Source organism: Cuculus canorus, chromosome 3, assembly GCF_017976375.1.
Source record: "Cuculus canorus isolate bCucCan1 chromosome 3, bCucCan1.pri, whole genome shotgun sequence".
NCBI classification, from domain to species: domain Eukaryota; kingdom Metazoa; phylum Chordata; class Aves; order Cuculiformes; family Cuculidae; genus Cuculus; species Cuculus canorus.
In genome coordinates, this window is record NC_071403.1 from 29,726,170 (window position 1) to 29,739,343 (window position 13,174).

The 13,174-nt window shown below is 39.9% G+C and overlaps 1 protein-coding gene across 1 annotated transcript in view; it reads right to left on the reverse strand.

Annotated features, from left to right (window-relative positions):
• PREP (prolyl endopeptidase) overlaps positions 1-13,174 on the reverse strand; it is a 107,433-nt gene that overhangs the window by 6,516 nt on the left and 87,743 nt on the right. Inside the window, exons 12-13 of the mRNA XM_054061942.1 lie at positions 11,092-11,186; positions 3,202-3,333 (exon numbers count right to left, since the gene is read on the reverse strand). Of these exons, the coding sequence (XP_053917917.1) occupies positions 3,202-3,333; positions 11,092-11,186 (227 nt within the window). The remainder of the gene's footprint in view (positions 1-3,201; positions 3,334-11,091; positions 11,187-13,174) is intronic.

The following is a 13,174-nucleotide window of genomic DNA, read 5'->3' on the forward strand; positions in this document are numbered from 1 at the left end:
ACAGAAGTCAGAATTACTCATCTGCAGCTTGTGGATCACCATGAACCATTTTAAAATTGGCATTGCACTTGCCCCCTTCTGTTCCTCAGATACTCAGGCTTAGTAGCCTGCAATTTCAAATTAGAGTTCACTAACATCTTGAATGTGTACCATCTGGTCCTGGCAACACACTACTTTTCCTATGATTGATTTATCTCAAAACCTCTTCTGCTGATGCTTCAGCTTCAGTCAGCTCCTCAGAGGATTCCCCACAAAGAGATACTCTGGTGCAGTGAACTCCCCAGGAGGGAATATCAATACAAATAGATTATTTCGTTGTTCGGCTCTGCCATTTTCTTTCTTTAGTGGTCCTTTGATACCTCACTAACTTGTACGTCCCACAAATCCTCTGGACAGCTTTCTGCTTCTGATGTGCATAGAAAGCTTTCGTTGCCAATCTTTATATCAGAAGCAATTTGCTCATCAGCCTCCCGTAGTCCATCAGTCCCTGTCCGAATTTATGCTCTACCCTATTTTCTTCATTTGAACATGATTTCTTTTTCCTGAAGGATGCAATTTTACTTCTGGTCATCCCTGATATGTAACTATGCTAACTCTTCCTGGGTCCTTTCTGAGCCATTTTCATGAAGGATATATAGTGCCTTAAACAGCTGTCACATAAAAGCTCTTTACATTTTTAAATGAAGCTTTTGGTCAGATCCCTCCCCTTCATCTTATTTTGTTTCATGAACAAAGTATATTCTGGTAGGAAAAAAGTCAAAACAACTCTGACAACATTTAATTTTAGTAGTCTCTATTGCAGAGTGTCTCTTTAAGCACTGGGTGTTGCTCAGAATTTTGTAAAAAAATTCCTGCTCCTAGTTCCCTAAATAAGTTACTTCAGTAAGAGATCACTTATGGAGACACTCATCCATTCCCACTGCACTTCTTTAATTAGCCATAATACTTAATTATATGAAGTAATAAACTGCAACCTGGAAGAATAATTTATTCATTAATTTTATTCCTCTACACATAGTTTGAACTTTAAAATTAAGTACAAAAGTAGATTTGAAAGCCTCAGAACTGTTTGTCTAAGCAAACACAAGAGGTCAAATACTGCATTTGCATGAAGGAGGTTTTCAGTTCACATCTGTGCTTTTCTGCTCAGCTTTGGGATCACACTGCAGGACAAGGAAGCCTTGTTTTGCAGCTGAACGAAGCAAGAGCTCAGGGCTCTGCACTCCTCAGAGACACCTCTTGTTAGTCAGACTAAAAGGAAACAGTATTTTTGAAAAGTGACAATACTCTTCCTTGTCAGTTTTTTCTTAAAAAAAAATGAGAACTGTCAGTGGGTCCTTGCACTGAAGCAAGAGTTACAGTCTCTAGTACTGCATAAACATCTATTGCAAAATTTAGTTCTGCTTTGATGAAAAAGCACTTACAAGAATTTCCTGAATTTACCTAATTCTACCCTGTGAAAAGAAATCCCCACCTGGCTCAGCAGAGCATGGGAATCCAGATGGACTGTAATGCATCTGCAAGTGCAAGGGAAGGTTTCTAACAAGAGAGTTTTCAGAGCAGAAGGTCTAGATTCCTAACACCAGACTCCCACTGGAATGAAGTGCATTATGCAGATGTCACTTCCTTCTCCTTACCTAAACAGGGAGCCCAGCTGACTTCTTCAGCCAGCTCTCTTGATGACTAAAGCTGGGTAGAATGAATCTTATACTACTGAAACTGAAGTTCACACAGCCATAAAATATTATGTAACATGTTGAAAGTTTACCCACATTTCCAAATGCATATTTACACTTACATAAAATTAATTGACTTGTGAAATGCTTGCACTCCCAATGGTGTGCTACCCCTTTAATCCTCTACCATATTAATCCTTTTCTATTTGTACTCTTATTTACAATGCACAAATATATCCTGCCACCTGTAACTGAGAAGCATGTAAGCAGAAAGCAAAACTGCAACTGTACAGATACTTCTTATTTATCTTTACAACAACTGCTTGTTAAAAACAAGAATGCAGGAATAGCCAAGATGGCTTAGACTAAAGATCTGTATTAACTCCAAATTCTGTTTCTTATGCTGGATGCTAGTTCACTGAAAAATAAAACAAAATCAATAGAACCAGTACTCAGCAGCAGATAAACAGGGAGGAGTATAAAAGGAAGAGCAAGCAAAGAGTGAGCCTGGCAAATCTGCTCATTTTCTATAAATCAGTTATGAATTTGAAATGCTTTTCTCTTCTCACAAGTAGTTCAACTCTGTCATGCTGTCACATGCCTTTCAGGCTCTTTAAATAGATACAATCTCCAATATTATTAATTTGTGTTTCCTTCCCCTTTCAAAATTGAATAAAATCACCATCCTTTTTCTTCTACTACTTTCAGATACAGGGATTCAATCAGAAATAAATTTTATATATCTTTAAGAACTGCTTAGACAACGAGATGTTTTACGACAAGCTTTTCTGTTTAAGAGAAGGCTATTAATTTCTTTGTATTTAAAAACACAGCAGTGAATTATAAATGAACAAGATGCATTTGTAACAAAGTGCTACATTTACACACTCCTTTAAAAGCTCATGACTTTTTCAAGTAGCTATACTTGTATTTTACCTTTCTCACCAGAGACATTCATGATTTTATTTGTGGTCAGGTTTTAACTACACAATAAAAGTAGAGACAAATTGTTACATGTCCCTTGTACAAAGGCTTTAAACACAGAACTGTCATGTTTTCATTCACTCTCCGAGAAGAAGAATGCATGATTACAAAAAGAGTGAATCAGAAACTCTGACGAAGCTTTGCAGGAGACAGAATTCTGGCTTGTGCTACAAATTACATCAAGTTTCCCAGTGCTATATAAAAGATTTCTGGTTGTTCAGTAATTACTTTGTAATGGTTAGCCTTAAGAAAGAAAAAAAAAAATGTTTGTTTAAAGCATTCTTACTTACTGTGCGATTCTACCACAGCCTTAGCTCTACCACACAAGACAGTAATTGTAAGTATGGCTTTTAACAGTCAGCCTTTGCTAGAGACTGCAGAACCTCAGTGTTGTATGCAAACAGCAAACGAAGCACAATCGTGTAAATTTAACATCTGGTATACAAATGTATTGAAATTCTGGCAACTTTTGAAAAGAGGTTCTCATAATTTTTTGGCTGGTTACTTTGATAAACCCAGCACACAAATAAGCAGTTCTTACCAACTAAGAGGCCCCCATTTGAGCCTCCATTAATAGTCAGCTTATTTGGGGATGTGTAGCCTTCCTTGATGAGGTATTCGGCAGCACACTGGAAGTCATCAAAGCAATTTTGTTTGTTGGCCAAGATACCACCTAGCACACAAATAAAAACAAATCAGTTGATAACATAAAATTCATTTGACACCAACTCTTCAGAAAAAAACATGCGTGCAAAAATACCTGGGAACAATTCCAGTTTCATGAACATTTTAATAATTGACGTAGCTTAGAAAGACAGCAAAATAAAAAGATTATTTCAACACAGAGAGAGTATAAGATGGTTCTGTCGATAAATAGTAATGCTTTCAGAAACTCTGAATAATACATACCTAATGTAGAAACATTTTATATTAACGAAGGTCACGATGCCCTTGAAGGACCATGAACGGTGTAGTAAGAGGAAACAATGGATAGCAACAGTAAGCTATGGCTGTATGCCCAGAAGCTGAGAGGGTGGTGTAAGTTAGAAAAGTAGAAATCATGATAACTTAGGGGAAAAGCATGTAAAATATGCAAAGCTAATTAACCAAGTAAGCATTTGATCTAGGCACGTGGACAGTAGCAACTAACCAATAATAGTATAAACTTATATGCGTGAACAGTTGTTTGTAACCAATCAAATGATGCCAAGTTTTAGATGCACATAACATTGTGTATATGAGGAGCTCGCTAAGAGCAATAAAGGTCTTTGATCCAAGATATCGGAGTCAGTGTCATCAATATCCGCAAATGGTGACCCTGACATTCATGTGACGCAGCAAGAGAGGCACTGATCTGGGGATCTGAGAGACGCTGGAAAGGACAGCGCACCGGGGAGATGTCTCAGCTGAACGATCGTCTTGCCAGCTGGACCGAGCAGACAAACGGAGAAAGCCCCGGAGCCCACAATCACCTGTTCCACAAGATTCAGGTGAGCCGCTGAGAAACTAAGTAGTATAGGATGGGGGTGAATATGTCGACAGAAGAAAAGGCAATAGTAAAGATGTTTAAGCATATTTTGAAAAGGAAAGGAATTCATTATGAAGAACATAAACTGGAACTGTTATTAGTATGGTTAAGGGGTAAGAACATGCCTGTGGAATCACCGCGTGTTTTTGACATTGGGACTTGGAAGGAGGCTGGTGAATTACTGTTTGAACATGCCACAAAGGGAGATTTAAATGCTTCCCATGCATTAACAACATGGTAATTGCTATATGAAACACTGAAAGATTTTAAAGCACAACAAGATCTAGCAGAGGCTTAAATAATCCTGACCCTTCTGGTCCAGTATTGAAGGATGTAAAGGCGACTTCTAAAAGGACTTCAAGAAAAATAAAAAAGCTATCACCATTGTGGAGTGATTGTGAGGATGAGGAAGCTGTTAAGAAACAATCATATCCAACTAAAGACAGGACTCATAAGATGCCCTCTGAACTTGCGAGCGAATCCGATCCACGAGGTGAAGGCGAACGATTAACTGTAGTACAACCCTCTGCCCCACCTCTTTCCGATATAAGATGTCCACTGAATACCACTAATCCACTCCTCTGTCCTCCACTACCAAGTGAAACTTCTGAGGATGAAAGTAATTCAGATGGACACAAGTCCTCCTCCTCAAGGAGGGAGGTGCAGCTGTGGGAACAGGTTGAACTGTTGCAAATTGTTCCCATGATTTATTACGAGATGCAGATCTTCGCTGGGAAACAGTTATGAAGTGATAAAAGAAATTTGAAAAGCTGTAAAAAGAGAAAGTACTGACTGTTTTGCCACCAAGCTGCCCACCACCCCAGTGCTCAAAGCAGCCGCCGGCTCCATCGCATGCATGAATAATTCACAGCCGCCACAGGATAGTCCTTTGCCACCAAAATGCTGTAACAACCAAAGACTATTACCTGTTAAACAATCAAGACAAACCTTATTTTATAATACGTGCGCATATTTTAAGTGTTGGATGTGTTCAGTACTGTGTATAGTTTAAATATTCATACCATGGTGCTATTCTTATTGACTGGTCATAAACAACATTGTATGGGTATATTACGCTAGCTCTCAAAAGAATGGTTCCCTGTGTGTGTGTGTGTGTTTAAAGCGCTTTAAACATTTGTAAGATTTGCAAATTGGGTTTTGTTTATAGGAGTCTGAGCCTCTGTTTGTTTTGACTAATCTTAAAAATGCAACTCTGGGACCTTTCAATCTCAAACATCCACTAAGACGGCAAATAGGTAGATTTACCTGTGACCTTTGAAGTGAAAGGCTGCAGAGGACAAAATTTTAAAATACCTAGAAAAAAAAAGAAAGGAGAGAGAGAGAGAAAAGAAAATAGAAAAAATAGAAAAAAGAAAGAAAATAGAAAATACAGAAAAGAAAATGGAAAAAAGAAAAAATAGAAAAATAAAGAATAGAACATAGAAAATAGAAAAAGAAAATAGAAAAAAAACCCCAGCCCTGTGGCTGTGAGTTCCCCCCTCCTCCTTCTCCTTATATTTTTTTGAATGTGGAGGGTTTTTTTCTTTCAGCTTGGAAGCCCTTATCTCTCTAGGGGAGTAACAATTTATGAAAAATACTCTGCATTCCAGTGTCCCTTCTAAGATCAGCAACTGCTGGGTCCTAGTGCAGACAACCGTAAAGGGGATTTTAGCCAAACACTAATGAGAGCACAATTTAAAAGAGTCCAAAAGGAGTATCCTCTGAGATTAAAAAACTGCAAAGGAATAGAAAAGTTAATGCATTCGCAGCCTTGAGAATTCCCATACAGGTAAAAACAGACAAAAGGGGCCAAGAACGCGACAACGCCTGGACCATTACCATAAATGTCAAAAAGGTTGTCACTTTACAAATCAAAGCCATTTCAAATACGATATTGGGGGTAAACTGTTAACATCAAAAAACCAAGAAAACCAGCAACCCAGCGCACAGCAGCGACACGTGACAACAGTAAATGCTCCCACTTGGATCTTCACAGCCTCCTCAGTCACAATAAGGGATTAATGCATTCACAAGGTATCGCTCCAAGCTTTTGGTCCTATCGGTAATGGTTTAAGTGCTTGGTTAGTGGGTCATTCAAGTGTTACTTTGCAAAGTCTTTTTGTGTAACCTGGTGAGTGAGTGCCAAGTAACATTCGTAACCAGTAAAATTAAAGCTTTGCATTGCAAAATATATACAAATTGACCACACACAACCCACTTGAGGTTTGATCTAATGGGACTTTACCAGCACTAAACTCAGTGACAGTTTCTTAAGACAACAAAGCTTCAAGTTATAAAATATGCTATATAAAATAGGCACGTCTGAATTCCTGCATGTAAAATATGCAGCTGATAATTTACTTTTTTTCCCGTTAGTCATTTCAAATCAGATGATATTTGGCTGTGGTCAAAAAGGGACTACAGAATTGCATCTTGATTTGAAATTTTGTTCGTTAACTACCAATATGGAAATACTTAAGACACTGCCATCCTGTTGAACAAAATTCCAAACGTGATCAGATGTATGAGGAATAAATCATGACTGAAAAGGTCCAGATGGTAGCATCAGTAAGACTTCCAGTTCTCAAAACAAAAAATTTTGCAGAATAAGATAGAGAAGGAAAATCATGGTTTTTCCTAAAATCTTTCAACGAGTAGAGCAGAATAATATCAATCTAGAGAACTCACAGCTGACCAAATCTCATCATCTTCTTGCTTTAGATGCTTGTTTGGCAAGAGACCAAAACTGGCTTCTCATTGAGGGTTATTCTGCCTTACGATCTGGTATGTTCCTTCTTACGCAATTAAATGCTAGTAAGAAATGGAAACTAGGAAGAAAATTGAACTTCCAGAGGGCAGACTTTGGACTGTTCAGAAGATTGGTTGGCAAAGTCCCCATGGGAGGCAGTCCTTAAGGGCAAGGGAGCCCAAGAGGGCTGGGTGCTCTTCAAAAATGAAATCCTAGCAGCACAAGAGCAAGCCAGCCCCATGTTCTGGAAAAGGAGGCAGCGGGGGAAAAAACCAGCTTGGTTGAGTAGGGAAATCTTGAGAGGTATCAAAAAGAAGAGGAATGTCTACGAGCTTTGGAAGAAGGGACAGGTGTCTTGGGTGGACTACAGGGAGGAAAAAATCAGGAGGGCTAAGGCCCAACTAGAAATCAAATTTGCTAAGTCTGTGAAAGATAATAAATCTTTCTACAAATACATTAACAATAAAAGGAGAAGTAGGGAGAATATTCAGTCCCTATTGGATGCAGAAGGAACAACAGTGACAAAGGATGAAGACAAGGCTGAGGTACTTAATGCCTTCTTTGCCTCAGTCTTTAATATTAAGGAAAATTGTTCCCTCTGTGTACAAACCCAGGAGTTTGAGGAGCAGAATGCGGCTCCCATGATCCAGGAGGAGGCAGTTAGAGACTTGCTTGCCCAGCAACACACCCACAAGTCTATGGCTGAAGGGAATCCACCCAAGAGTACTGAAGGAGATGGCGGATGTGCTTTCCATCATCTTCCAGTGGTCCTGGCTGACTGGGGAAGTTCCACTGGACTGGAGGCTGGCTGATATTGTGCTCATTTACAAGAAGGGTTGCAGGGAGGATCCAGGGAACTACAGGCCTGTCAGTCTGACCTCAGTGCCGGGGAAAGTCATGGAACAGGTGATCTTGAGTGCTATCATGAAACACAGGCAAGAGAACTCGGTGATCAGGCCCAGTCAACACAGGTTCATGAAGGGCAGGTCCTGCCAAACTAACCTGATCGCCTTGTATGACAAAGTGACTCGACTACTGGATGAGGGAAAGGCTGTGGAGGTAGTCTTCTTGGACTTCAGTAAAGCTTTTGACACTGTTCCTCACAGCATTCTGCTTCAGAAACCATCAACCTCTGGCCTGGACAGGCGCACATTCTCCTGGGTTGAAAAACTGGTTGGATGGCCGGGCCCAGAGAGTGGTGGTCAATGGAGTTAACTCCAGCTGCAGGCCAGTCACAAGTGGGGTTCCTCAGGGCTCGGTACTGGGTCCAGCCCTGTTCAATGTCTTTATCAATGACCTGGATGAAGGCATTGAGTGCACCCTCAGCAAGTTTGCGGATGACACTAAGCTGGGTGGAAGTGTGGATCTGCTGGAGGGTAGGGAGACTCTGCAAAGGGATCTGAACAGCGGACCACTGGGCTGAGGCCAATGGCATGAGGTTTAACAAGGCCAAATGCCGGGTCCTGCACTTGGGGCACAACAACCCTATGCAGTGCTACAGACTAGGGGAAGTCTGGCTAGAAAGCTGCCTGGAGGAGAAGGATCTGGGGGTGTTGGTTGACAGCCGACTGAATATGAGTCAGCAGTGTGCCCAGGTGGCCAAGAAGGCCAACCGCATCTTGGCTTGGATCACAAACAGCATGACCAGCAGGTCCAGGGAGGTTATCCTCCCTTTGTACTCGGCACTGGTGAGACTGCACCTCAAATACTGTGTTCAGTTCTGGGCCCCTCACTCCAAGAAGGATGTTGAGGCTCTGGAGCGTGTCCAGAGAAGAACAACGAAGCTGGTAAGGGGGCTGGAGAACAAGTCTTACGGGGAGCGGCTGACAGAGATGGGGTTGTTTAGCCTGGAGAAGAGGAGGCTGAGGGGAGACCTTATTACTCTCTACAACTACCTGAAAGGAGGTTGTGGAAAGGAGGGAGCTGGCTTCTTTTCCCAAGTGACAGGGGACAGGACAAGAGGGAATGGCCTCAAGCTCCGTCAGGGGAGGTTCAGACTGGACATCAGGAAAAAAATTTTCACAGAAAGGGTCACTGGAACAGGCTGCCCAGGGAGGTGGTTGAGTCACCTTCCCTGGAGGTGTTTAAAGGATGGGTGGATGAGGTGCTGAGGGGCATGGTTTAGGGATTGATAGGAATGGTTCTACTCGATGATCCAGTGGGTCCTTTCCAACCTAGTGATTCTGAGAAAATCCTCACATTACTGAAGCAAAGGTGTGGTCCAGTATAGCAAGGGTTCAATGGATGCACAAGTCAAACTCTAGTTCCTCCTACTTTGTTTAGAAGCTGGATGTTTATTCTAGGCTAATTGCTTGAGGCTCTCACTGTGGTCCAGGAACCTCCAGGACACTTAATTCCACCTTGAACTAAGTGAGATGAGGTATAATTTGGAAGTGTCTCTTTATCTCCTTAGTCCAGCCAGTGATCCTAGATACCCAACTGGGTGCTTTATTTCTATGTCACAAAAGTTCGGTAAGATAACTCTGACATTTGGTCATACAGATCTTGTAGAACTGGGACCAGTAAATTTTTCGTTTTCTATTTTTTAACAAATACACGTCATCCTCACATTAACAAGACCATTAAATAGAGACATACTGTGACAATGCAAGAGTCTTCAAAGGTGTGGCAATAAAGGAGAAATAAATCTTATTCTCCGCTCAAATTCAGGTCTGGTGTAAGCCCTGGATCCTATCTATACAATTACATCTAAGTAAACAGACTTCTGTAGTTGCTTCTGGAATTAACCAAGAACAGATGCATATCTTATTATACAACTGCAATAAAACACTTGAGTCAAAATTAGGCAGGAAATAGGTGGACCAAAGAAGCATTATTGTATTGAGATAAATTTTATTAAAATCTATTACAAACCAATCGGCAAATTAAAATTAATGAAGGATACTTCATCTTTAGCAATAATATCCTGTATCTGCAAGCATATATAGCTTCTATTTATGAAACTATTACATATTTAACTCAATTGTGAGGAAATGACCCAGACAAAAAGTTACCACAGATTAAATAGTAAAACCAAGATGTAATGATCTGGGAATAGCATTTTGTTTGATAAAAAGTTAGCATGGATTAATCCCATGGCAAACTGCGACATCTGTTTTCGTGCATTTGGCTTCCTGACAACATCTCCAGCAACTTAACCACCAGATTTGTGAGATGTAAATAAGGCATCACCATTAAAAAATGATGGATATGTTATAGAGACAAGTAGGACTTCTTCCAGCTTTTTCCTCTGGTGAAGGGATGCAGAAAATTGTCAACAATAAGGCAAGCGAACAGACAATCAAAGGCTTAAGGCACGGACAGGATGAGAAAAACATGGAGAGAAATACAACAAAGCTATTAAGAAAAGGGGGAAAAGAGATTGACAGGGTTTTGTAGTGAGTGACCTGTTTTCCCCACAGCATTAAAGTCAGCTTAAAAAAAACCAAAAAGGTCAAAAGCCTGCCTACAAGAAGTGAGATCCCTGAGGAGAGTATGGAGGGCGATGACACGTTACTGGACTTAGGGAGCTGATTGTTTTCCTATGAACATCAATCATGTTCATTAAATATGGGAAAAAAGTCTACCCATAAACTGTGCAAAAACAATCTAGAAGACCTGAACATTGAACTCCAAATTTCACACCTTCTGTAAGGTTCCACAAATGGTTTCATTTTTTGTGTCATACCAAGACAGTCTAAATAGTCAGTGCTGTTGTCTTGGGCATCTAGAATTGAGGGGCCACATACACCTGCAAATAATAACAGAGGTGTGGGAAAGCAAACCAGATCCTCTGCAATGTAGACAAACATTACCCTGAACTGATTCTCAAAAAAAAATAGCTGCACATCCAAATCCTTAAGTTTAGGGAACTTGATATTGCTTAAATAACCACAATAATTTTCTTGGAAAATATGGTGTTTGTGCAAAACCGTTTTTAATTACGTTGCAAAAATTTAAACAATCTAAGGAAAACCATCAGATACCACTGGACAATGTATAGATCTAACAAGAGAGTAAGGAAATATTTTACTTTTCTACAGAGCAAGTAAAAGGCAAAAGAAGATTTGAGTATAGAAGAGGGAGTGAAGAGAAAATGTTGTCATTTTTATTGTTAAGTCTGCAGTTTTATTCCTCTACTTGGACTGATTTACCTTTGTGCCAGGTCTCTCCATATTCACCACCACCCCTGATGTTTGCTATGGCGAGAACACCCCCTAGATGTCGTACAAAAATAAGTCTTGATACACTGAAAAAGCAAAAAAAATAAAGGATTATTTTTCATTTTCAATTTTTATACCCCTACCACTTTTTAAAATATGCTTTGAGTGAAAGATGTTCTCCAAAATCAATAATGAAATCATGAATGAGCTTCCCTTTGATGGCACCTGAGTAGTCAGGCTTTTTTCAATGGTTATCCATGGAAATGAAATACGCTGCAGTGTCAGGATAGGAAGAAAACAGTGCTGGTCCATTCTACCTCATTCAGTTCTGCATTTTGGAGGAGAGTGACGAGTGAGTCTACCTAACAGAAGACCTCTTCACGGGCATGCCACCACTTTTAATTATCTTCAAAGCCTTCAGCATGAAGACTAGAGGTACACAATACCACTGGGCCCCCACAGCTTTCAGAACTGTTCCTCTTCCAAGGGTCTTTTACTTTTTCAGAGAGTAAAGGAAGGCTTAGCCAAATTAAGAAAGCAAAGAACTAAAATTTAAGATCAGCACTTCATCTTTGTTTATGAGCACGTCTTTTCAACTTCTACTGAATGTACTTTCTTTTGGGCCTTTATAAAGTTGCATTTGCAAAAAAAAGCTCTGCTTCTGCTACTGTTTTGCGTCAGGGTCTGCAATCAACTTCTGGCCAATGCCCCTCTTTTTTATTTCGCACTTGCATTGGAAATACGAAACAAGTAGTAAAAAATAAAATGACAAGTTCTGGCTCCCTAGTATCTCTCTCTGGAATCTGACTGAAAGCTAAAGAAGCAATAGTTGGGTTTTGTTCTTTTTTTTAAATGCCAAATTGAAAAAATATCAAAACTACTGGTAACATGTCAAAAAGGACTGAAGTAATTGAAATGATACTTAACCATTAAGAAAAATAGATCTCTGATCTGTTGAGGCAGTAGCTTAACATAGCAGAAGTTGCAGATGGCAAACCAGACATGTGCCAAGGAGACCAGTAAAATATTAAAATTTAATCCCATCAAGTCTTTCCTCTACTAGGTTTAAATTTCTCATTTACTTGAAATTTTTGCTCATGCAAGAAACCACTGCCTGCAGAAATCAATCCACGAGAGCAAGAAAGGCTTGGCCCTTTTTAGCTTGAAGTTCCCCTACTGCCTATCAGAAAGACAGTACTCCTACACTGTGTATCATGTGGATGTAGCATCAAAACAAATATTTTTTTCATACCTCTCAAAGCAATTATCTATACACTGGCACTTGTTCTTGGCAGTATATACTAAGGATTAAGGAAACAAAAAGAAAAGCCGAATGATAACCGATTTTTGTATTTTCTTAATCCATCAAAGGAAAAACTTTCACTTTGGCTGGTTATCTGCAGCCATTAAATGCCTCAGGGAGCATGAATTATCTCTGCACCTGTAAAATCAATTCTGAAGCCCATCACTGTGAATTGTATTTTCTTTAGATTGCTGTGACATGCTGATCAGATGCAAGACCAATATTCTATACGCATGCTGTGCAAAGGTCACAGAGCACTATTCTGTCAAACTCCAGGATGCCCAGTTTCAATGCACTGCTGCACAGTTAGTGTGAAGTAGCCTGACAGTAGGTTGATTTATGAGACTGTGGCTTCTTAATTTTTGGCATATTAGAGCCAAATCTTGCAGAATATTCTGCACTTCTTTTCCCCATCTCTATGTCCCAAACAAAACCAATAGAAACTTTTTGGTACAAACTTAATCTCCCAGTAATCAAAGATAGCAAGTACAGAAATTGCAGGTAAGGTAAGAGCTTCCTACCCAAATATGCTGCCAGAGAATATTTAAAAAATAAAGAATTCCTGAACAGAGTCCATCCTTTTCCATCTGCTGGAAGAAACTGTGCCCATCTGAGGAATAAGCGTACTCAACCAGTATGGAATCTGTGAGCAATGCAAAACCAAAGTACTGAGTGTATCCTATCCTGTCCATGGACTCCTGTTACAGAGATGGTACCTTGATGATAACTTTTGGAGGAATCCAAGTGCCTCCAGGATCTCATCAGATATGC